Here is a 26005-nt window from a genome sequence, read left to right as displayed (position 1 = left end):
AAAGTCTGAATACCTGCATTAAATTATTGAACAAGATAAAGATGAAAGCTGGAAATAAATTTGGGGAGTAGTACGTAATCTCAGGAGTAATGAAACAGCTTGGGAGATCACGCTTGTTTTTCATATGCTTGGGGGGGAGGGGAAGGCAAAGAAAAAAAAATGAAACCCGAAACACACAGGCACATTTGCGTTAGTACTTTCTGGATCTAGAGCAGCGTCGCCGAGAGCGAAACTGAGCAGGCGCGAGGAAACGGGAAGTCTTGATGACGAATCCGCCCCCTCCCCCTGCGTGAGTTGCTTTGGTGGCTAATAAGGTTTTACGCCCTTTCGGTTGACGTGCAAGTAGCGGAAGGAGGGGTGGAGCTTAGCTTTGAATTGTCGCGGGGCGAAGCCGCTGTTCGGCTGCGCGCCTGGAAGCCCCGAGAAAAGCCAGGATTGTGGCGTTAGCGATCGTGATGGCGGAAACTTCTGCACCCCAAGATGATGTGAGAAGGGAGGAGGAGAGGGGCGCCTCGTGCGCGAAACGCATCACCGTATCCCAGCCCACCTCCATCGAGGATTTTACTATCGTTAAACCAATCAGCCGAGGTGCTTTCGGGAAGGTTTATCTGGGTCGCAAAGGCGGAAAACTCTATGCCGTTAAGGTGAGGCTCCCGTCTGTGGGGTAGCCCGGAGCCCCCGCTCTTCTAAGCAATTGTCGCGGAATACAGTCAAAAATGGTAGCCCGAAAGTTCGCTTTAATTTTGGTCACAGGCTTCAGTGACAACTTAGACAAATGGCAATGGAACTGGCATGAGGGGACGATTTACAGTCGAGAAATATGCGCCTGGAATATGGATCCTTCGTTTTTCTGGCTTTGCTTCCTACACCAACTGCTGCCGATGTCTACTTAATTTGTACCGCACTGAGAATCTTAAAGAAGATAGGTGTGGGAGATAAGTGGCAGTAGACAAAGACTCAAATGTTGCTTCTGTTTTGAAAATTATGTCATCTTGTGCCCCTTTGTAGAAGCTTAATTCTTCCAATTTGCTTTCTAAAACATTGACTCTTAAGTATTTTGATATTCTAGACCAGGGCTTTTCAACTGGTGGCACATGTACTACTGGTGGTACTTTGGCACTTGGTAGGTGGTACACGACTGGGTGGTACACGACTGACCTAGAGAAGTGGTAGTGGGGCAGAGAGGGAGAGACAGCCAGAGCTACAGGTCTGTCGGGGCTTAGCAGAACCCCAGGAACAGCGTCAGGCTCCAGCTGATTTGCGCTTTTGGAAGCTGAAGGTGCTCTGAAGAGAAAGGGGGGGAGAGGAGAGGATATAAAAGGAAGTTTTGGCAGGAAAGGGACAGTGAGGGGCTGCCCCTGCCCTGCCCTCTGGGCGCATGAAGAGGTGGTGAGCGCCCGACATCCTTGCTGACTACTGAGAAAGAAAAGAGACAGGAGAAGCACTTCCCTTTTCCCCAGGATGCCAGTGCACGCACTCACTGCATTCTCTGTGCACACCCGGGGGGGGGCAGAGATGGGGGGGCTCGCTGGCGCTAGGGCTGCCCCGTGGATGTAAGGCTGGGCACATTCCGGCTTTAATGGCTTCCACCAGTAGATCAGCACCATGCCCGTTCACTGACCTAGCCTTGCAGCCACCAGGACTGCCCCTGCCTACGTGGGATAGTGACGGCCGACGGCAGCATGGAAGGAAGGAAGGAACTGGGAAAGTGACTGCCTTCTGAGCGCTTCTCAGATTTATTTATTTTTTAGTTGCCAGAGGCTCCAGGCAGGAGGCTTCCCATTTTGACCCCTCCCCCCATCGCCTCTACGTGGCTCTCACTCACCTCTCCCAGACCTGTGCACATGTTTGTGGGTGTGTGCATACTTTGAGGGGGGAGTGTCTCGTCTCTTTCAGCCCCACGCTGTGACATTGGGGAGGAAAAGAATGGGAGACATAAGAGAAACTGCGATGGGAGCTTCTTGCGGCCTTCCACGGGGCTGGGGCTGGGAGCTGAGCAGGGCAGGGCATGATGCGATCCATGACACATTGAGAAAAAGAAGTACTCCAGCTTTCATTAGTTTGCAGCCTGCCATTACAGAGGTCTCTCTTGAGGACACAGAGCTACAAGGGGTGAGACCCACGTCCACGCGCACACACAAACATGTGCACAGGTCTGGGAGAGGTGAGCTGAGAGCCATGCAGAGGCAACGACGGGGGAGGGGTCAAAACGTGAAGCTTCTGCCCAGTGCTGCCTGCCTGTTGCCACTCTGCCCAGAGCCTCTGGTGTTTTGTTTTTTTTAAAGGAAGGAAGGAGTCAGGGAGGGAGGAAAGAGAGGCAACTTGGTTGAAAATGCCCCAGTTCAAAGGAGAAAGCAATTTTGTGTTCTGTTTCTTCACAGACAGAACTTTGTTGCCAATCCAAGTTAACGTTGGTATTCTTGAATTGTGAGCTTTTAGGAAAGCATCCTCTCCTTGTATGTTGCTAACAGCCATTTCCAGTGGGGAAAACAGGACAAAGCAGAGTGGGGAAAAATATTTTCCTTTGCTATATTTCCAGTCTGAATTAGACCAAGGCAGGCTTCCTACAAGAGAGCCCTTTTAAGGATTATGTATTAATAGAAAAGCAACTAAGCTACCTCTGTTCCTAAACACTAAAGCTGTTGCACATAAAAAATGGAGGAGTTCAAATCAACTATCACAGCCACCATTTTGACAGTTTTGCGATACTGTTGTCTGTGGACGCCCCCACTAAACGGAAGCACAGGATAAACTGAGCCTGGTTTGTTCTCATTTTTAAGTGGCCACAAGCTACTAGCAAAAGTGGCATTTGATCACAAGGCAAGGAGGAATCGAGAAATGTTTCCCCTTGTGCATTTGAGCATCCAAGAAGGGACAGGAAAGGAGAAAGGGAAAGAGGAAAGATAAAAACAAAGAGAGGAAGAGAGGAAGGAAGGAAAAAAAAGGAACGGGAGAGGGGGGGAAGGAAGATTATAATGAGAGGGAGGCAGGGTCAGAAGGAAGTCCTGTCATAGCATTTGGCCACGACCAGCCCTGCTACCCTTTTGCCATCCCCTTGTCCCCTCCTCCTGACTCTCCTGGTGGTCTCCCATCCTGCTAAGAATGCTTTGGTTATAAAGCTGGGCTCCTCGCTTGGAGAGGGATTGGGCCTCCTTCTGACCCACACATTTTGCCCTTCCCACACAACATGAGCAACCTGGCCAAGGAGAGCAAGCAAGCAGCAGCCGCCTTGAGGAGAAGGTAAGCACAGCCGGGGGGGCCCCTTGGGGAAGTCTGGCCTGAACTGGGTGCTTGCCCTCCACTGCCCAGGGCTTTGGGCAGTCTGCACTGCGGGGGGGGGGCGTCCTCCCCGTGGCCGGAGAGCAAAGGAACTGCTACCGAAGAAATTTAAACTGGTACTTTTTCCCTTTCTTTTTTTTTACGGTTTTTAACGTTTTATTAGATTATGGAATAAAATACAAAAGCAAATAGTAGGGCACAGTGGGGAGGAAGAAGGGGAAAAGAAAAGGCATTGACTTCCAACTTCCTCTGTTGCAGAATGAAGCCTTAACCTCGAACTTCAACTTTTTCATTTTCCATAATAGTATAAACTAGCCATTTCTATAACAACAAATGAATTTAACCAGTAAAACCCAAAATCCTGCCCCCCCCCCCAATCATCAAGTTTTTGACACCTTGCTAAGCACTGGTGATACTCGAATATTGTCATGTCCTAAAAGTGGTACAGCCTGAGAAAAGGTTGAAAAGCCCTGGTCTAGACCAAGATAGCAAACTTCATTATTAGAAAAAGTACCCAGTGGCAGGTAAGTGAACCATGATATAAAAGCCTAATCATTCTAGGTAATGGCGTAAAATCAACTTTCTAATTCAGTCTAACTCCTACTTTTTAAGGGCCTGAGTGAGGTATCACAGATTTTGATTGAAAATACGCAAAAGGCTTAAGATGTCCAGCATAAATCCAGTAATCCATGAAGGGGAATTAAAGTATGCATTGTGGTAATTTATTTGGCATTAAATGCATAGAGCATTACACAAAAACCCTTAATATGGAGCATTTATGAATTTTAGGCATAAGGAAAAGTAACTTTATAATCACCATAGGCACAATTGTTTTTACAGGTGGTGAAAAAGGCTGATCTGATCAATAAAAATATGGCCCATCAGGTACAGGCAGAAAGAGATGCCTTGGCTCTTAGTAAAAGTCCTTTCATAGTACACTTATTCTATTCACTTCAATCTGCCAACAATGTCTACTTGGTGAGTAATCCACCCACATTGTCTTAGAAAACCTTGTTTCTTTTAAGTGTAGTTTAGCAGTTGTTTCAACTTATTGTTTCTTTTATAGTACTTTCCAGTGTCCTTATCACCTGTTTGAATACCAACTTCAGTTCCAATCTTAAACCAATATTTTAGAGATGGAATTTTACTGAATATGTTATCTGTTTTTGCCTGTATCACATTCTAACTTAGCCTTTTATAGTCTTTCCCATGTGTAGATCATTCCTGAAAACAAATGAACTTACTGTGTTAAATATATGAACTTTATCATTTTTCCTTCCTAAGTTTGTATGAAAATTCAGATAATTCTAACTCAGATGTGTTGAAATCATAATACATAAGGAGAGGAACTGAATGGGGTAATCTGAAATAAATTGTATCCTAAAACCACGGTGGATGATAATCCAGAATAAATAGGGCTATTTCACCAGATCACTTCAATGCTTCTGACATGGGGAAAAAACAAGCAGACAAGAACATCTCAGACATGGAGAAAACTATGATTTTTCTGGTTTTGCCCAGCTTTTGAGTTTTAAAGATTATTTAACTGTTTAGATCTAGGAACAGCAATAACACTTAACATGATAGAAAAAGCATTATTAACAAAATAAAAGAATTGGGAAGGACCTTACAGGCCTAGTCCAACTATCCATTCAAGCAGAGACTATCATTCTGTACAAATGGTGTCTAATCTCTTCTTAAAAATTCCAATGATGGAGCACCCACAGCTTCTGGAGGCAAATAGTTCCACTAATAAATGGTTCTCACTGTCAGAAAATTTCTCCTTAGTTCTCATTTATAGGTTTCCATCTGTTACTTCTTGTCCTGCCCTCAGGTGCTTTGGAGAATACCACTCTTATCTGTGACTGCCCCTGATTATTGGAAGACTGCTATCATATCTCCCCTAGTCCTTTTCTTCCTTAGACAAGATATACTTAATTCCTGCAATGGTTCATTGTATATTTCAGCATCCAGCTCCCTAATCATCTTAGTTGCTCTTCTCTGCATTCTTTCTAGATGTAGTATTCCAAATGTGGTCTTACCAAAGCAGTATAAAGCAGTACTAACACTTCACTTACCTTGATTCTATCTGTTGATGCAGCCTAGGACTGCATTGACTTTTTTTGGTAGCTGCAGCAAACTGCTGGCTCATATTTAAGTGATTGTATCCCACTGCATGCTTCCCTCCGTGTAGGTATAATTCCATTGAAGAGTACACATTGAGTGTGATTAATTAATTATGAATCCATCTGGTGGTGATACTGTCTATCCCACATTAAGAAGTAGGTTGTGGTCTACTTTGTCAAATGCCTTACTGAAGTCCAGGTAGACTATATCCACAGCATTTTGCTGGTCCACTAATTTAATCACATACCTTTACTTGTTTCTAAGTGTTTACAGATCTATTGCTTAATTATCTTTTCCAGAATATTTCCAGATATTGATATCAAGTTGATTTAATGATCTATAGTTTTATGGATCCATTTTTTCCCCTTTTTTGAAAATTAGAATCACATCAGCTCTTTTCTGGTCCTATAGTAGTTCCCCTATGCTCAAGGCACTTTGAAAGATATGGTTCAGTGGTTCTAAGATCTTATCTGCTAGTATAATTATTCTTAGTATTGCCTCTGGAGTTAGGCAGGTTATACAAAAAATGGAAGGGTTTATGTCAGCCATAGATAGCCTATCTCTGCTCTTAAATTTTACAAAGGTATTTTTCTTTGGCAGGTAATGGAATATCTTATTGGTGGAGATGTTAAATCTCTTCTTCATATATGTGGTTACTTTGATGAAGAAATGGCAGTGAAGTACATTTCTGAAGTGGCATTGGCTCTTGATTACCTTCACAGGCATGGAATAATCCATAGGTAAAATCATGCTATGCTGGATTTATGTATGATGTAAGATTAAACATTTTCAAATAGGCCATTAAATTTACACATATTTCAAAAGGCTGAAACTTACCGTATATACTTGAGTATAAGCCGAATTTTTCAGCCCACTTTTCGGGCTGAAAAAATCCACTTCGGCTTATACTCCAGTGAACAAAAAAAAAGAACTGTCCCTTCGTTCGGAACAGGCTGCTGAGAGAAGGGAGCGGCAGAGCCTTGCAGAGCTGGCGGCAGTCCAGCGTTGTTTCTCCCCCTCGTGCGTGCGTGCGTGTGTCAGACCCACGGGAATGGCTGGTAGGGAAGCGGCATTCCGGCATTCCCCCCCTTCCTGTGTGTCGAGCCCACGGGGCTTGACACACAGAGAAACGCAAATGCCGGACTGCCGCCACCTTTACTAGCCATTCCTGCGGGTCTGACACACACACACACACACACACACACACACATGCACGAGGGGGAGAAACAACGCTGGACTGCCGCCACCTCTGCCAGCCCTGCAAGCCTCTGCCACCCCGGCGTTGGTGGTCGAGCTCTTCGGAGCCGGCAGAGAATCTCCCGCAGGAGGAGGTCGCGGCTTTCTCTCTTGCTTCGGACTGCAAGGATTTAAACTCCAGGAACAAATCCCGATGGAAGTTTTTTTAAAAAAAAATACTCCTCCGGGTCGGACAGGGGACCCAGGCTGAGGTCTAGGGGTAGTGGGGGGGGGCTCGCGGACACAGATGGGCTCAAGTGGAAGCCAAGCAGCCCTCCCGAATCTGGGCTTCTGGACGGAGCAGCCGGTGGTGCGTTTCAAAAAGCAGAAAAGTTGGGTTTTGAACATTTCAGCAGCGCATCTGCACCCGCTGCTTTTAGAAAGTACGAGGACCGGCAACTCCACTTCTCGGCTGATGCAGCGGGAGGCCGTGGGTCAAGCAGGCTACGCTTCCCCGGGCGCTGCAACGGCACCCGTTTTCCCCGGCGAGTTTTCCCTACCTGGCCCCTGCAGAATCGCGGCGGCGCCCCCGGAGAAGCCTACCCCGAGGCTGCGGCCGATTTTTCCTTCTCCAGGCCTCTGCCGCCCAGAGCGTTGTTTCTCCCCCTCGTGTGTGTGTGTGTGTGTGTGTGTGTCAGACCCGCGGGAATGGCTGGTAGGGAAGCGGCATTCCGGCATTCCCCCCCTTCCTGTGTGTCGGGCCCACGGGGCTTGACACACAGAGAAACGCAAATGCCGGACTGCCGCCACCTTTACTAGCCATTCCTGCGGGTCTGACACACACACACACACACACACACGCACGAGGGGGAGAAACAACGCTGGACTGCCGCCACCTCTGCCAGCCCTGCAAGCCTCTGCCGCCCCGGCGTTGGTGGTCGAGCTCTTCGGAGCCGGCAGAGAATCTCCCGCAGGAGGAGGTCGCGGCTTTCTCTCTTGCTTCAGACTGCAAGGATTTAAACTCCAGGAACAAATCCCGATGGAAGTTTTTTTTAAAAAAAAATACTCCTCTGGGTCGGACAGGGGACCCAGGCTGAGGTCTAGGGGTAGTGGGGGGGGGGGCTCGCGGACATAGATGGGCTCAAGTGGAAGCCAAGCAGCCCTCCCGAATCTGGGCTTCTGGACGGAGCAGCCGGTGGTGCGTTTCAAAAAGCAGAAAAGTTGGATTTTGAACATTTCAGCAGCGCATCTGCACCCGCTGCTTTTAGAAAGTACGAGGACCGGCAACTCCACTTCTCGGCTGATGCAGCGGGAGGCCCAGCCTCTCTTCAAACTCAGCGCCCGTGGCAGGGCTGGATCCGCCACCCGAAAGACTCTCGGGTGGCGCTTCCACGACGCAGTCGAAGCGCTTCGCTCCGCACACGGAAGGAAAAAGGTCGGCCCTCCAGCCGCGACCCGTCCGGCGGGCGCTCCTGCTTTGCGGCTCTCGACGTCGCTGCCGGGAAGCCTCCGCAGTCGTGGAGGAGCGAAAGGCAGTGGCGGCACCTCCCCACGGCGGAGGCTCCTCGGCGTGTCCCTGCACCGGTCTCCCCCGCCGGCCGTGGGTCAAGCAGGCTACGCTTCCCCGGGCGCTGCAACGGCACCCATTTTCCCCGGCGAGTTTTCCCTACCTGGCCCCTGCAGAATCGCGGCGGCACCCCTGGAGAAGCCTACCCCGAGGCTGCGGCCTATTTTTCCTTCTCCAGGCCTCTGCCGCCCGTTTCTGTCTGACACACACACACACACACACACGCACGAGGGGGAGAAACAATGCTCTGGGCGGCAGATTCTCTGCCGGCTCCGAAGAGCTCGACCACCAACGCCGGGGCGGCAGAGGCTTGCAGGGCTGGCAGAGGTGGCGGCAGTCCAGCGTTGTTTCTCCCCCTCGTGCGTGTGTGTGTGTGTGTGTGTGTGTGTCAGACCCGCAGGAATGGCTAGTAAAGGTGGCGGCAGTCCGGCATTTGTGTTTCTCTGTGTGTCAAGCCCCGTGGGCCCGACACACAGGGGGGGGGAACGCCGCTTCCTTACCAGCCATTCCCGCGGGTCTGACACACGCACGCATGCATGAGGGGGGGAAACGCCGGACTGCCGCCACCTCTACCAGCCGTTCCCGCAGGTCTCTCTCTCACACACACACACACACACACACACACGCACGCACGAGGAGGGAAACAACGCTTGACTGCCGCCTCCCTAGCAGACCTTCCCTGCGGGATGTGCTGCCAGGAAGCCTGGCAGCCTGATGAGCGGGCCCTGCGAACCGCGGCCGAGCCAGCTCCGGGATGCTGCCAGAGTCAACGAGCGGCTCGTCGTGGCACAGAATATAGATATGTTGCTAAGAAGGGGCCAAGCTTATACTTATACTCGGCTTATACTCGAGTCAATAACTTTTTCCAGTTTTTTGGGGTAAAATTAGGGGTCTCGGCTTATACTCGAGTCGGCTTATACTCAAGTATATACGGTAATTCATCACCCATAATTACTTTTGTGGTAGACCTGCTGCTTTAAGATTCAAGTTTAATGGATTTGGATCAACTTCAAAAGTTTGGAGCACTTTTTATCTTAAGTAATTAGAAATATAATTTCAGGAGAAAATTGAAATTACTGCCGTCTCTGAAATGCAGAATTATAGAGTATACTACATAAGAAGTAAACCATTCTAAGATTTATTCTGACTGCTTTGATAATAAACTATAGGAATATTGCTGACATAGAAAACCTGTTTTCTACTGAAGCAATGGCATCTGTGTCCTCTGCATGTATACTCAGTAAACAGGTTCACTTTATTTGTTTATAATAATCATTTAATGTTACTACTCTGAGCCTACACTAATATCTAGGAACAATAATTATGTTGTACAAAATTTATCTGAGAGCAGAACATTGATTAATGTCTTTAAATCATATCATTCCCCAACATTCCTCAGTGTACTAGAATGGATAGTGGGTGATCATCAATTTGGCGAAGCGCATTACACTAAACTATACATAAATATTTCATTTATTAGAGCCAGTTTGGCCTCCAGGTTAAGCCTGAAGCTAGAAAGCAGAAAGCCATGAGTTCTAGTCCTGCCTTAGCCACAAAAGCCAGCTGGGTTCCCTTGGGTAGTCATTCTCTCTCACTCAATTCACCTCAAAAAATTATTGTTGTAGAGAATTTAAGAGGAAGAAGGTGTGTTGGATATGTTTGATGGCTTAAGTTATTTGTAAAAGGAAAAGGTGGGCTATAAATATTTTTTTTTATTACTAGAGATTTAAAACCAGACAACATGCTGATATCTAATGAGGGTCACATTAAATTGACAGACTTTGGACTGTCCAGAGTGACTTTGAACAGAGGTAAGCCCTACACAACCTGATGTATTTCTACATCAGAGTTGTTGCCAAATATTTTTTTAATATGCAGTGCAAATTTACATGCCCAATTACAGTGTTATTATTGATTGCATGTTTATAAATATCATATAGAGCCTAATGATCATACTTTTTTTCAGAAATAAATATGATAGATATTCTCACTACACCATCAATGTCCATACCTAAGCAAGACTATTCTCGTACTCCTGGACAAGTATTATCTCTTATCAGCTCTTTTGGTTTTGTAAGTGTTCAAAATAATATATTCTGTATTGTTTACAACATAATATACAATATAAAAATTTATAAATGTAAGAGTGTCAGCCAACATTTCTATCTTCTTACAAGAATTAAGATCATACTAATATAGCTGGAGATTACATAATGAAATACTTAAGTCTAAAAAAATCTGACTAGGGCCCAATGAAATAGCAGTGAAGATACTAAGTGGGAGAATACAAAGAAATTCTACTAAATTACATGAGGTGGTTTTTAGCCATTTAAATAATTAATAAATCCTGGCATTTTGGCTGGCTTAGTCTCTGTGCATTGAAAGAAGCTTCTTTAAGATTGTCATTCACATGCCTAACATTCAGCAGCATGTCAGTGGACCTCTGATTTTAAAGTGTAAGGCTTTATTTTAGGGAAAAGCTTGTGTGTCTGTCTATCATCTATACCACAAAAATTCAGACACTGCAGCATATGTTTGAGTTCAGAAATTATAAATTGCCACACACCCTCGATAAATTTCAATATGTCTATCTGCTGAAAAATATGTCTTTATTTTGACAGTATACTCCAGTTGGAGGGAAAGGGCCTGTGCAGAGTCCAAGCCCTGTTTCTGCAGATATGCCTCAGCTGTCTCGAGAATTCGCTTCTCCTCTGTCTATAAGCTGCAAAGATTACTCTGTAGCATCAAGTAAGCTCCTGAGAGCATGTAAGTATGTAGTGGAAAGGATTTGATTCTATCATCTATGCAGATTCTCAGTCATCCAGGTCATGGATGTCCCAAAGATGGGTTTTTTAAAAGGCAACTGTACTTCGTTTTTCTTTGAAAGTGTTTTGCTTCTCATCCAAGAAGCTTTTTCAGTTGTGACTGAACGGTGGAGGATGGAAGGATTTATAATCCTTGCAGTTGTCTGATCCTTAGCACTGATTCTGTGAGTCATTGAAGCCACTTGAAAATTTATCTGTGCCGTCAAGGTCACCTGAATAGTGCAAATGAGTGTGGAGCCTTCTTGGAGCTGCTGAAAGGATTGTGTTTAAATAGGAGATAGGTGGTGCCGTATCCCTCCCCTTCTGTTGAGGGAGGGCTGTTCAGTCTTAATGTATATGGCTCCTCGTTCAAACCAGTGGTGATCCTATCCTTTTAAAGAGATTAATTTGTGTGGAAAGGGCCATTGAAGTGGTGCCCCATTATTGGAATCTTATCCAAAATAGGTGTATCCATTGTTCATCTTGATGACATTTCACTTGAGTGCTTTAAACTGAGCAATTAATTCATGAATGATTCTATGCTATTTTATGGCTATTGCAATGGAGAAAATAAATGTAACAAACAAAATGGAGACTGCACTCTTCCCCACAACCCCCTTTTACATATGACAAAGATCAAAGACCTACTCATTACTTTGCCTAATCCAGAAGTCCCCAACCTTTTGGACACCAGGGACCGGTTCCGTGGAGAGAGTTTTTCCGTGAACCGGAGGATGCGTTGTTTTGTGTGCCGCCTGCATCCCGCAGATGGGGCTTTGCTTGTTTATGCGGACCAGTTGCTGGCATGCCACAGACCAGTACTGGTCCACAGACCAGGGGTTGGGGATCCCTGGCCTAATCCCATCAGTCCCAAATTTTCTCTCCCTCCCTCCAAAAAAAGCCTCCTGCAATCCCATCTAAGGCAAACAAAAGAAGCATCCTCACAATATAGCCCTATGGCAACTATAAAATTGCAAATAAAGAAAAACCTTACAATAGAAGAGAGCTGGAAGGGACCTTGGAGGTCTTTTAGTCCAGCCCCTTGCTCAAGCAGGAGAACCTATACCATCTCAGACAAGTGACTTTTTAAAATCTCCAGTGATGGAGCGCCCACAATTTCTGGGGGCAAGCTATTCCACTGATTAATTGTCCTCACTGTCAGGAAGTTGCTTCTCTCTTTGATCAGTTTCCAACCATTGTTTCTTGTTCTGCCCTCTGGTGCTTTCGTGAATAACGTGACCCCCTCTTCTTTGTGGCAGCCCCTCAAACACTGGAATACTGCTATCATGTCTCCCCTATTTCTTCTTTTCTTTAGACTAGCCAAACCCAAGTCCTGCAGCCGTTCTTCGTATGTTATAGTCTCCAGGCCTTTGATCATCTTAGTACCAGCCCCTATCATTCTACCTCCTTTAACAATAAACTTCTTCAGCTCTGCTGCCCTGCTGAAAGGCCCATTTTGCTATGAACTCTACCCTGCTACATAGCTTCCCCAAGCTGCCAGGCAAATCAGATTTTCTAGGATTTCTTGCCTTGCAATCCTTACCCTCTGTAAAAAAAATCTTTGTTTTTCCCATCATTCCACTGCCCATCTTTCTTGTGAAGCATACATACAACAATTGCAATAAACTCAGTTCTTCTTAGTGTTATGCTCCTTTAGAGTGAATCCATGAAAATTTAAGTTAGAAAATTGTGTTGCTGTGGTTTATGAGATATATAACTATTTGTATTATAGTCTTTCTAGATGAATGTAAATTTATGTCAGTGTTTTCTTTCCTTTTATACTTTTAGTACCTTTTCTAAACTTCCAGAAAGTTCTTTTAATTGAACAAATTCAAAATAAAATAGATTAAAATATAAATTACATGAAAGAATTATGAAGACAGGAGATAAATGTCTATTTAAAAGAAATACATTTTACATTATTTATTTGAGCAATTTTACTTTATGGTTCAGTTGAATGGTTCAATTGAAAATTTGCTGCAAGTCATTGTTTTATTAAACAGACAAAAATTGCCTATTCCTTTTGAAGGCCTTGATTCTTCAGCTGTTATGCCTGGAATGCCCATAAGGAGTTTAACACCAACTCTGCTTCAGTCCAGAAGAAGGTATGGAACATCTAGTGCCAGTAGCCATTCCCGGACCCAGTTGTCTAGTATGGAATCAGAGTGCTGCAGCAGCCCCAGGTGGGAAAAAGACATCCAGGTTAGGACTGCTTTTTTTCCCCTAAGAATTTGCTTCTTCTTAACCTGAATTATTCTGTGTTGGTACAGGACAACATTTAAAGACTTTTAAACTTTGTTTTTTCAAATGGGATAACCTTGCAAGAAATGAATAGCATATTCTGATTAAGTGATAGAATTGTTGGGTATTCTGTTTGATATGTTTTTGGGAGATCCTTCCTTCCTATCCTGTTACAAAGAATAGGGATCCACATTTTCTAAAAGTTGGTTCAAGTCATGGGTAGCAATTTTGGGCTCACATGCCCACCTTCTGCTTGTTTTGCCCCCTCAACACATTCCTTTCCTACATTAGTTAGTAGACAACATGGCTATAAAAACAGACGCTCCTCCAAAATTAGCAAAACATGCTCTGCTTTCAAATAGTATCTGGATCTTAGGGTGATTCTGTCTTCTAAATCGGTGGTTTATTCATTTGTTAGATTTATATTGTATCATTTCCCAGGAGCTCAGGATATTATTCATAGGGTAATACTCTGGTCTTCAATTTTATTCCTGTGAAGATGGGAAATTTCATGACTTAATGTGCAAATAAATAGTGGCTTGTATGATTGGATGGCATGTGAGAAACAAGAGACTGTCCCTTTGTAACCAGTGAGTTTCTATACCTAAATGTGGATTCAAAGCAAGGTCCTTTAAGTAGAATATGAATATAAAAGCAAATATAATAATTTATTTCTGGAGTAGGGAAAGAAAAGTGTAAAATTACAGTAAAATTACAGTAAAATTCAAAGTAGTAGGCTTCTCAGTAGTATATTAGTATGCCATTTTATTTTTAGTTCAGTATTAACACAAGATAAGTTAATAGTAATAAGCATTTTATATCAACCACCATGGAGATAGTTTTGTGATTGGGTGTGAAATTAGATTAGGAAGTAGCTGTGATTAGGGACTTTCTTTCCATTCAGTTTCAATCAGAATTAGAGACCCTTTCCATCTGAAACATGGCAGACAGACTAAATTCTGCTCAGAATCAGGAATGTACAGAGATCTGTTCCTCAGAAACAAAGACTTGTCTCTTTCAGCTAAGGTGCTAAACTATACTTTTAATGCTTTTTAGATTTATATATTATTTGTTTCATTCTAATTTTGTTTCAAGTTTAGTTGTTCCATGTGTATACTTACTTTAGGCTGGATTGGAGTAATGTTTGTCTGCTTAGCTTGAAACTATTTGGTTTTCAGGAAGAAGACAATTTCTGCCCTGCAGCAGGTCAGATGAATGCAATCGAGAAACATGAACCTACAGATATGCCATTTGTCAACAATAGTAAAGCCTTAAAGCAAAACTTGCCAGAAATTATCTCTCCTCTTAGTAGTAATGACTCTGCAGACAGGCATAATGGAAGGAGTGAACACTTTGACTCATCAGATATTTCTGTAAGAATTTGTGATGTGAAAGACCTAGTCAGAAAATGTCTCTCAGAATACAAAGAATGGGAAGAAAAGCTTTGTACAGATAATTCTGCTCAATTCAAGGAGGTAGCAAAACCTAACTATCCCTTTTCCCATCTGGGCTTGGATAATCTCAAGAAAGAAGAGGAGAGACCAGTGTTGCGGAAGACTGGAATCAAAAGATGCTTTGAATTAGTTGACACTAGCCCTTCTCAAGAACATATCCTTATGAAAAAAAATAATAGTGAATATAAGCGTGGTTGTAAAATTATTCAGATCCCAGAAAAGCAAAGCACAAGTCTGACAGCTGAAATCTGTTGCTTAAAACTTGAAGGGTGCATGCAAGAGAGCTGCCCAAAGGAAAGTCAAACAAAGTATTCAAATTGTGTGGAAGAAAATAAAGGGAGCAAATTAGGGACCCCATTAATAGCTAAGAATCTTATCAATGAACTAAATGCAGATTGTGAAAAGGATGGGAAACACATGAACTCCAGTTTTGTAAGCATGGATGATGAAAAGCTTTTAGCGAGCATGAGCATGGACTCTGATTTATCCCTTCCAGAGATCTCTGCTACAGAGAACCATTTAGAAAAACACACATTTAGTTTAAAAGGGAGCATTAAAGACGCCCCCCTTGAGGAATCAAAATCAGAAGCTATGTTAACATTACCTTGCTGCTCCAGATGGGAAACCAGAGATGAGCCAATGCTCCCTGTTCAGGAGAGCAAATCCTTGGATCGCAATCAAGATAAGAGTTTGAAATACATTACAGAAAAGCACACCAGCCTTCATTCTTCACCAATGGAGATGCTAAAAGTACTTAAAAAAAATATTGTTGCCTTCCGAAGTTACAATAGTTCTATCAATACGTCTAATATGACTGAGCCTTCAAAAATCAGTATGGCATCTGTAGAAGGAATGAATATCTCTGCCTGCAGTGGTTCTTATCCAATGACCATTACACCTGCACAAAAAGGGACACCCTTCAGGATATATCAGGTAGGTACTGAACATGCAAATTGACTATACAATACAGCATTATAAGACATTTCTATATATAGTAAAGAGTTGCCTTAGATCCTACTGGTTTATATGGCAAAAATCCCTCTATTGACAAGAACTTTCATGACATTTTCCAAGGTGGCTATGATGGGCAACTCTTAACTTTAGATCCATGTTTCTTGGATCTTTCTTTCTATTGGCCTTCGCTGGTAAACCAGGCTACGTGAACTAAATCTACTATATCATAAGGCTACTTTAATAGAGCCTTACAGTTCTAAAGTACAAATTTTCCCATCTTCCTCTTAATGTTTTTATCTATCCTTCAGTTTCTTTCTCTGACCATTAAGCAACTACAGGCTCTGATTGTTTCCTAGGCAGTGTCTCTTCTCCATTTTCTTCAAGGTCAGCGATGCATTCCATTGTACTTTCATTCTATTACTTTAGTTATAATTTTATTTCACAGGAAATTTACCATTATATAAATTTTCCTTGGAAGCCTTGGATCTTAGTGAAATGCAGCATGTGATAGGACTCTTCTGCTGTATTTAGATAAAATTATATTATCATAGAACGTCTATAGCACAAATACAAACTTTAGGCTTTTTCATGTTTAAGTTGCTTAAAAAGTCACAAATGTTATTCTGAAAATGGCTTGTATGTTGGTACCACACCCATTTTTAGAGGATGTAACTTCAATAAATCTAGAGAAAAAGTTTCTGTAAACTTAATTTATTTTTTATTGATATCAGTGGGAAAATTAGTCATGGCTTAAATCTTGATTTTAGCAGAATTGTAATTTAGTGCATTCAAATTTCTCCATTTTTTCAATGCCATTTGAGAATACAAAGAAGAGACAAAATGTTAGCACATAAGAAGTGTAGTTGAGCCTTGTTATGTTCACTTTTTAAAACTGGAACAGTTCTTATCTGGATGTAAGATAACAAATAGAAGCATTATTTTCATGAATTTACATGAATTGCATATAGAAATCCGTCCATAGAGGGCATTATTAAAACGCACATCATTGCATAATAAAGTGAAAGATTGAACACATCATTTTTATCAGCCTTCTCCAATCTGGACCCCTCAGCTGTGCTGGGATTACAATTCCCAGAGTTCCTATCTTGTACAGCTCATAGTTGTATAGGCTAAAAATTATGGCGGTTGAGGTATCCAAATGGAGAAAGATTGGGGGTGCTTGACTTACGCTTTGAGAAAACCTTGCAATATTTCTTTTGTCTAATACCTGTTTTTAACCTTAATACTGAATTGAGATTTTTTAATCCCCTGAAAGTCAATGAATTACAATAGGGTAGAAGCCTGAGTAATAGGTAAATAAAGGCTAGTTTTAGTTTTATGGTGAATGTATAGCTCGAAGCTTAAAACCTCTTTCAGATGAGAGCTTCTCACAAATGGCATTAAGGATTTCTTGGCCGGTTACCATTTACTAATTATAATGAATTTTTTGCTTCTACAGTAGAATAGGTAGCTCATGGGTCCCTTGTCCCATGAAAACCTCAGAATTATGCAGCCAAAATTAAGTCATAGACTTTTGGCAGCCCAAAACAATCTGGTTCATAATAATTATTTTTAAGACATTTCATTTGCATTTTTAAAACATCTCCACAGTCTTTCCCAAAGAACTGAAGATCTGCCCAACTTTCCTAATGACATCCCTTGGATAATTAAAAGTAATAATAAATTATAGCCTCATACTTAACAAAAAAGACATACAAGAAAACCCATTTGGTTTGAGATAAAACAATATTTTGGAATTAAATAATATACTTCATTGCATATAAAGTAACTACGCGCTCTTTTCAGCCTCTAATCATTTAAATCAAGAAATAAAATGAATATATTCTAACTGACTTACTTTATATCTGATGTAATATTTATTTTTTGCATCAGACTCCTCAGGGAAATGTTGATACACCTTTTAGGACCCCAAAAAGTGTGCGAAGAGGAGCTGCTCCAATAGACGGAGAACGTATTTTAGGAACCCCAGACTACTTAGCACCTGAGCTTCTCATTGCAAAGATTCATGGTAAGCAAACTAATATTCACTCGTTATGGATACTTAAGTGTTTTCATAATTCACATTTTTCAGTCTTGTGATAAGATTCTGACTTTTAAAAATCCTTAATTACCAACCTAGTGGAATCCAAGATTTAATCTTAAAAATCCTTCTATCCAGAATTTCATTTGAATTCACTTCATTTTAGTATATAGGTAAAGGGACGCGATGGCTCAGTGGGTTAGAACGCTGAGCTTGTCGATCAGAAGGTCGGCAGTTTGACGGGTCAAATCCCGAATGCCTCATAACAGAGTGAGTGCCTGTTACACGTCCCAGCTTCTGCCAACCTAGCAGTTCGAAAGCACGTAAAAATGCAAGTAGAAAAATAGGGACCACTGCGGTGGGAAGGTAACAGCGTTCCGTGTGCCTTTGGCGTCTAGTCATGCCGGCCACATGACCACGGAGACGTCCTCGGACAAGCGCTGGCTCTTCGGCTTTGAAACGGAGATGAGCACTAGCCCCTAGAGTTGGAAACAACTAGCACACTTGTGCGGGGGAACCTTTACCGTTTTTTAAAGGGAAATTATTCCTCTGTCCAGTTGTATCTGACTCTAGGGACGGTGCTCATCTCCATTTCTTATCTGAGGGAACCAGCATTGTCCAAAGACAATGTGGTTATGTGACTAGCATGACTATACACCAAGGCACATGGAACACTTACCTTCCCACTGCAGTTGTACCTATTTGCATGCTTTCGAACTGCTAGGTGGGCAGGAGCTGGGGCAAGTAACGGGAGGTCACCCCGTCGTCACACAGTGCTTAGGTGTCAAACATGGACTGTCAGCTTTCCAGCTGACAAGCAATGTCTTTAACCGCTGAACCATCGTGCCCCATAAAAATTTAGTATATAGTTTGATTCAGTCTTACAAGCAAAAAAAAAGGAGGAACTGGATGTGAACTGTGGATGATAGTCTGTAGTTCTATATCGTTTGTCGTTATGTTGTGTGAATATGTTAATAAAAATAACAAAAATATTACTTGAGTTCTGTTTCCTACATTGCAAAATCTTTGCAAAGAGAGCCAAGCTGACTTGATGTAACACTGGGTTTTTTATTTTAACAAGAGATTCTCAAGGCCCATGCTTCAAAAAGTTACATAATACAGATTGTCCTCGACTTACAGCCACAGTTGGGACCAAAATTTCTATTGCTAAACAAGGCAATTGTTAAGTGGGTTGTGCTTGATTTTACAAAATTTTTTAGCCACAATTGTTGGTAATCATTGCAGTTGAAGTGAATCACATGGCTGTTAAACAAGTCAAAATGGTCGTTAAATGAATGGTTGTAAATTGTGGACTATTTCTACAGGTAGTGCTTGACTTAGGATAATTCAAATTTATGATGGCATTGAAAAAAGTGACTAATGTCTTGCACTTACAATCATCATAGCATCCCTCCAGTCATATCAAAATTTGAAAGTTTGGCAACTGGCATACATTTACAACTTAAACATCTAGGGTCACATGACTGCCATTTTTTACCTTCCCAGGGGCCTTTTGCCAAGTGAAGTCAGTGGGAGAAGCTGATTTCACTTAATGACTGCAGTGAATTGGTTAGCAACTACACAAAAAAGAGTTGTAAAACCACAGATGACTCACATAAGACCACATTGCTGAGTTTCAGATATTCCCATCCAATTGTAGTTGTAAATTGAGGACTATCTGTATTAACTCATTATAGTGCAGAAGTAGCTTAATCCTTGTGAATCAAGTTCACAGAGTACATCAAGCTATAAAGTCAATTATGATTTATTAATCATTCTGCAGTTAATTGTGGTTCATTCCATAAACAATGGTTAAAAACATTATGATCCATTTATGTTGCATTTTGAACAGCAATCTAATTTATTGGGAAAGGGTTTTTTTTTAATAATCAACGATTTCATTGTAGAACTGTTATGTATTGGCTTTAATTACTTGTAATCTGTTGAATTCTAACTGCTGTGTCTGTTTGAACTCCAGACTGCTTATCTCCAGGACTGTTAACTGTGTTTTGCGCGGGAATTAATGCTTTAATTCTATTGGTCGCCGCCTAGCGGTGAGCCATATAAATAGTAGTTAAGCAGCAGTTAGGGCTGCTTCTGTTGTTACTGAATAAACGTGTTGCTGTTTCACCGTTCTGCCTTGTCAATGCCTCACCGAGCCAGGAACATAACAAGAACTATTTGAAATTAATATATTCTACCTTATGATGGCTCAAATAAGAATCAAATCATGGTTTTAAAAGTTGAAATGTTGTCTACATGTTCCTAAGTTTGCAGCTCTTCAGCATTCACAATAAATAATATCTTTCATACACGTAAAAAAATGAAATTGATGTCTTATTCATGTCACTGATATGTATAGATTGGGGGGATATTACATTCAAACATATAATCCACCAGTTGTAGTTTGAAGTGATCCACAAATATTTTCATTTGATTCTCAGAAATTTAAACTTCCCACTTATAGGTGAATAAATAGACTAGGTATTCCTCTGGCTTATATAAAAAGCCGAAAATTACGTTAAGGAGAATATTTTTCTTTGGAAAACTGCTAATTGGTCTGTTAAGCATTATCAGCATTTAGTAAGTGAATTCAGTGTAATAATTATACCAACTGTGGTAAATATTTACTTGATTTTTTTTACATACAGGAATTCACACCACTGGTAAGTTTTTTTTATAGCACTTTGCAAAACAAAGGTCACATTGTTCAAGACAAGTATTGAAAGATCTATACCAGGGCTTTTCATACTTATCACAGATTGTACCACTTTTAGGACATGACAATATTTGAGTACCACCAGTGTTTAGCAAGATGTCAAAAACGTGATGACTAAAAAAAGGGGGGTGATTTGGGTTTTACTGATTAGATTCATTTGTTGTTATAGAAATGGCTAGTTTATAATATTATGGAAAAATAAAAAGTTGAGGTTCAATGTTAATGCTTCCTTCTATTGCAACAGAGGAACTCTGTTCTTTTCCCCTTCTCCCCCTCACTTTCCCCCTTTTTCCTCCCCATTGTGTCCTATTTGCTTTTGTATTTTTGTATTTTATTCTATAATCTAATAAACTATTACAAACTGTAGGAAAAAAGGAAAAAAGTACCGGTTTTAATTTCTTCGGTGGCTGTTCCTTTGCTGAATCACTTTCCCTTTGCACTGACAAATGGATGATGAATTTATCCATGTTTATTGATATGCACCACTACCAGCTAGTTCAGGGGTCTTCAAACTTGGCACTTTTAAGACTTTGTGGACTTCAACTCCCAAAATTCTTCAGCCCTCGTGGCTGGTTGAGGAATTCTGGTAGTTGAAGCCCACAGGTCTTAAAGTTTCTAAGTTTGTAGACTCCTAAGCTAGCTGGTTAGCCCTTCTGAGCTCTTCCACAGTGTAGTAAGAATGCATGCCCCCCCCCCCAATCCCTTCCCTGTACCCTTAAAGACACAGTAATCAAGTGCAAAGCAAGAAAATAAAGAAACACAAACTCCGTGTTAAGCTGCAATCCCAGACAGAAAGGCTCTGGCAATTGCAAAAAGGTTTGGTTTAAATTAAGCAAGTTTACCTTCAAAGAAAACTTTCTAAAAGCCACAGACAGACTCAGTTAAAGGGGGTAAAATTAATTACATTTGTTTAAAGGGATTAAACCTTTCCTGTTGTCTTTTTCCCCCCTTCCCCCACCCAACCCACGTTCTTTTATAGCCTCTCTTCTCCCCCCCCCTTTTTCTTCAGTTCACCTTCAGCTCCGAGCTGTTTCTCAAAGCACCAGTCAGCTGGAGCCCTGCCAGCTCCTGGGGCTCCTGCCGAGTCCAGACAGTCCTGCAGCCTTCTCCCTCTCCCTCAGGCTTGGCTCGCTTAGGCTCATTCCCCTCCCCTGCTGCACTTGGCTAGCAATCACGTACCACCTGCCATGTGGCAAAGTACCACAAGTGGTACATGTACCACCGGTTGAAAAGCCCTTATCTTTAAAATAAGTTAACACAGTTAGCATTTTAAAAATGATCATTTTGTTAAGTCTAGTTCAACAAAAATAAAAGTGGTTTATTCACATTCCTTCATTTCAGAGTGGGTGGGGTTTTTTTACAAATGCAATGTTGACTTTCCTTTCTTCTTTAAAATGTGCTGTGTTGCAATATAAAAAAAGATGCTTTCACTTGTTTTCCAAAGGTTATTGGCCACTTCTGTACAGCAGACATAAAATAGGTTTTCTTGTAATAAAATGTCAGTGCGTGAGGACAGAATTACACATTGAAGTTTTAATGCAGAGGAATGTTCTTAAACATGCCTCAGTGATTACCAAGTACAGTTTCATTAAAGGTTAAACACTAAATTGATTTATAGAACTAGGCTTCCAATATTTAGGTGGCTTTTTGGTTTTGGGGGGTGGTTTCTAAATATGGTTGAGGTGGTTCAGACATATTTCTTGGTTATGTGAGTGCTTTAAATTATCCTCACACACAATGAGTGAATGAAATGATTTAGTATTTATTGATTTGATTGTTGCCCACCCCTGAAGTGACTCTTCATAGAACTTACTGAAGGTTTTTAGCTGTGCATCCAATTTATCTGACCTTTATATCTGAAACACCAAGGGGATATATATGTATGCGCACTGCATATAATTTGGCATAGCAAATGCATGTTTCACTTCCAACAAAATGAGCTATCTGGGGCTTTGGTAATACAGCAGCTGGAAAATGCATGTTGCTTAATCGTGGCTTTGGTGCCTTAGCAACTTTGCTTGCTTTTGCTTCTGATTGCAACACTGAATTTCATGATCTGAAAGCTATCAGAGTAAAGACTAGAAGAAAACCTGTTACTGAATCCAACCTTCTCACTGGATACTATTTTACGTACACAATTTTTAAAGACTTTATGGCTCTCCCAAACAATGAGATGATTTTAAAAACAAAGTGAAATCTTTATTACACGTTTAATATTTGCTACGTGAGATCTAGCTGTAGTCATTAGTTTCCCTTTAAAGTCGTGAGAAATTCAGCATGCTTGGTTTAGCTTTCTGTTCTGCAATTGGCCTTTGGAAGTCACATGGCTCGCATCAATATGCCTTTGTTATGAAGCTTTTAGACAAATATTACTATATTACTAACACAGCAAGGAAGAAGTGCATAAAAGACAAAATGCTGTTTATCTAGGAAGTTTATCTTCCTAGAATTCTTCCTGTAAGTCCAACTTGATTTAATGCCTCTCCTGGAATCAACATTAATTTCTTTGAACTGCTTTTATCTCAGGTGCTGCTGTAGATTGGTGGGCTCTTGGGGTTTGCTTGTTTGAGTTTTTAACTGGAATTCCACCATTCAATGATGAAACACCACAGCAAGTATTCCAGAATATTCTTAAAAGAGGTAATTATAACTTTCATCAAAACCAAATCCAAAGAATCCTTATTTAGCATAAATACTGTGGTGCTTCATTTGTGTGTGCATGTCTTTCCAGATATCCCGTGGCCTGAAGGTGAAGAAAAGTTGTCAGATAATGCTCAGAATGCCATTGATATTCTTCTCACCATTGACAGTGCTAAGCGAGCTGGACTCAAGGGTTAGTTATCTCTTCTTCATACAGTGACTTAGAAGCTTATAATTTAATATTCATAGTTTCAGTCTGCAGGTTTGGAGTTGAAACCCTCTGCCCTTAAAACCTAGTGATACAAATGATTACCAAATCTGTTCAGTGTAATACTTTACAGGTAATAAAATGAAATCTGTTCCAAGGGCAACAGACTTTTATTTATTCCTTGAGTTCAGAATATCACATGAGATTCTTTTACTATTATGTTTGTAAGTACATTTTGCTTCATTTACCTATAAAATTCAGAAATTGCAGAACTGCTTCCAGGAATTTCCAAGCTAAAGAAAGAAGGCTTGACATAAGCATTTGACAAGAGATCATGTTTGTTAAGGTGTCATTTCACAACTAAATACAGTGCAAAATCAGTAAACATTCTTATCAGTTGTGTTTAATTCAAACTTTAGCCAGGAGACTATTGAGAGACTAAGTCCAGGTAATTAATTCAGACTGAATTCTGGAAACATCCAAAACCATAAATGAAAATAATTAGAACAGTGCTTGTCAACCTTGGCAACTTGAAGATAGCTAGACCTCAGTTTTCAGTATTCCCCAGCCAGTATGCATTAGAATGAGAAAGGCACAGAATTAAATCTAACACATTATTTAATTATTCATTCTAGAGCTGAAACTTCATTCCCTCTTTCATGGTATGGATTGGGATAATCTTCACAATCAGACTATGCCCTTTATACCTCAACCAAATGATGAAACAGATACATCCTATTTTGAAGCGAGGAATAATGCTCAGCAACTAACAGTGTCTGGATTTAGTCTGTAGGATCAAAGAAAAAGAGTTGTGAAGAGGATTTCATGTTTACCATGACAAAACTTCCTAACACTTATTTTGTAACAATTTCATTTTTAAGAAAAGGATCTGCTTTTAACTCAGTCTTTTTCTGTAAAAGCTATATTGAAATAGTATACAGAAATAGCTTCTGACCTAAATTTTTACTTTGAGTACTGCACTTTATATTAATTGTATTACATAATGTAATCATGGTATAACACTTTCCTACTATAGAAAAATTACTTTTCTGCTGCTATGGGTATTTCCAAATATGGGGAAATGACTGTCTTTGCTATCAACTGTAACAGGGATAATTAAATGCATACAATGCAATTACCATTGTGCTTGTAATTATATTAAAATATATTTGAAACTGATTTCAGGTCAATCTGGAGCTGTCTCTGTATTTTCAATGCAGTCCAAACAGAAATTAGTCTGTTTTCAGGCATTTAATGTATGTGTTAGTTATCCTGCTGTCAGTATTCCCCAGTTGTCTCTAATTTTATTGTCAATGTTTTCATTCCTAGTTCATCTATGAAAACTATGGCACAAGCAAAGCAAGAAAATGTTTATTGCTATGTTTTTGGATAAATTATGTTGCTATTTTAAATATTGAAAATGAGAAGTTTTTGCATGTTGGTCTGGAGAAAAAAGAATCTATGCATGCTTATTCAGTGTAGTATAACTGCAATTCAGTGAAACAGAAAAGATAGTGGGATATTTCAATTACTATGTATTTAAAACATTGAAAATAAAAAAAATATGTATATATTTTGTAGTGGATAGTTTCTAATTCTCTTTTGAATTAAGTACTGAAGTTTACTTGTTTCAGATTGTATTACTGTTGTAAATAAGAATTTATTTAAATAAGCTCCACATTGAAATATTTCTCGATTTTCTTCCATGTCTCCTATAGGGGGGGCAAAAGGAGTTTAGTAACAGTTGTATGTTAGGAGGACTTTAGGATGGGTGCTGGATTTTTAACTGTTTGGTAGCAAGATTCTTTTAGTACTACCTGATCAATTTGGAACAGAGCTTCACTGTCTATTTTTAGTTGATCTAATTGCATTTCTGAAATTTAATGGATTATTCTTCAATATTCTCAAGTAACTAAAAGCATATTTACCCCTTTTCTCTAGCTATTGTATCAAAATAGATTCCTGGCAATAAATTACCTATGATCATTATGTCTGATTCTCCATCCTATAAGTAGAACAATTATGTTATGGACACCTAGAAAATATTGGCAATTTGTTATCTTTCACTGCCAAAAAAGCAAATGTTGATAATAAAAGAAGTGTTATATAATACAATTTTAAAATAAGTCTATATATTACAAAATCAATATCCTGTCCATAGTATTTCCTAATCACTTATTCTTCACTTCTGATGTTAATTAATGGACATATATGAAACCTGATGCATTTGTTCTATTAGGCACATGTCCATTAATTTGATTGTCCTTAGAATTTATCCACTTTGTCACTTGCTACTGTATGTGAATTAAAAATGGATATCCAGATCACCCGTTGAAATATTTACTGATTTTACCAAAGATATATGCTTCTCTTATCAATTTTGGGGAGAGACAGAATTTTGTTTCTACTATTTTCAAATGCTTTTCTTCCTCCCCTCCTTTCTTGGTTCACACTGGAACTCTACAATGCTTTTTTATTGTCAGTAGGTTGATTGTTGAGATTTAACTTGATATGGTCTCCATTTAAACTCTTAATGTATGCATTTATGTAAAGACTTATATCAGAGTTCATTATTAATCTGGGAGTCCTGGCATTTCCCTTAAAGTTTCCAGCTGGCCTATGATACAAACTGGTATACAATTATTATTTTGTGGGTGTGAGTGCACTTTTGTCCACATTTTATCCTGGCAATTGACGGACAGGCTACTGCATTTTTCTTGGCAAGATTTTTTTGGAAGTGACTGGCTCAATCAAGGTCACCCAGCCTGCTTCGTGCCTAAGGAAGGATTAGAACT

At 40.7% G+C, this 26005-nt stretch overlaps 1 protein-coding gene across 1 annotated transcript; it reads left to right on the top strand.

Annotated features, from left to right (window-relative positions):
* The first annotated feature begins 450 nt into the window (after positions 1-450).
* On the top strand, positions 451-25817 carry MASTL (microtubule associated serine/threonine kinase like). The gene is made up of 12 exons (XM_081343872.1): positions 451-644; positions 4120-4257; positions 6007-6146; positions 9872-9960; positions 10116-10222; positions 10771-10915; positions 12983-13155; positions 14373-15581; positions 17496-17631; positions 22889-23002; positions 23094-23195; positions 23846-25817. Exons 1-12 carry the CDS (start codon positions 456-458, stop codon positions 24001-24003), a joined length of 2700 nt encoding a protein of 899 aa, XP_081199998.1. The 5' UTR covers positions 451-455; the 3' UTR covers positions 24004-25817.
* The last annotated feature ends 188 nt before the right edge of the window (positions 25818-26005 follow it).

The sequence above is a fragment of the Vipera berus genome (genome assembly GCF_964194415.1).
Source record: "Vipera berus genome assembly, chromosome: Z".
Classification (NCBI taxonomy): Eukaryota; Metazoa; Chordata; class Lepidosauria; order Squamata; family Viperidae; genus Vipera; species Vipera berus.
This window is presented reverse-complemented; position numbering and strand designations above follow the sequence as displayed.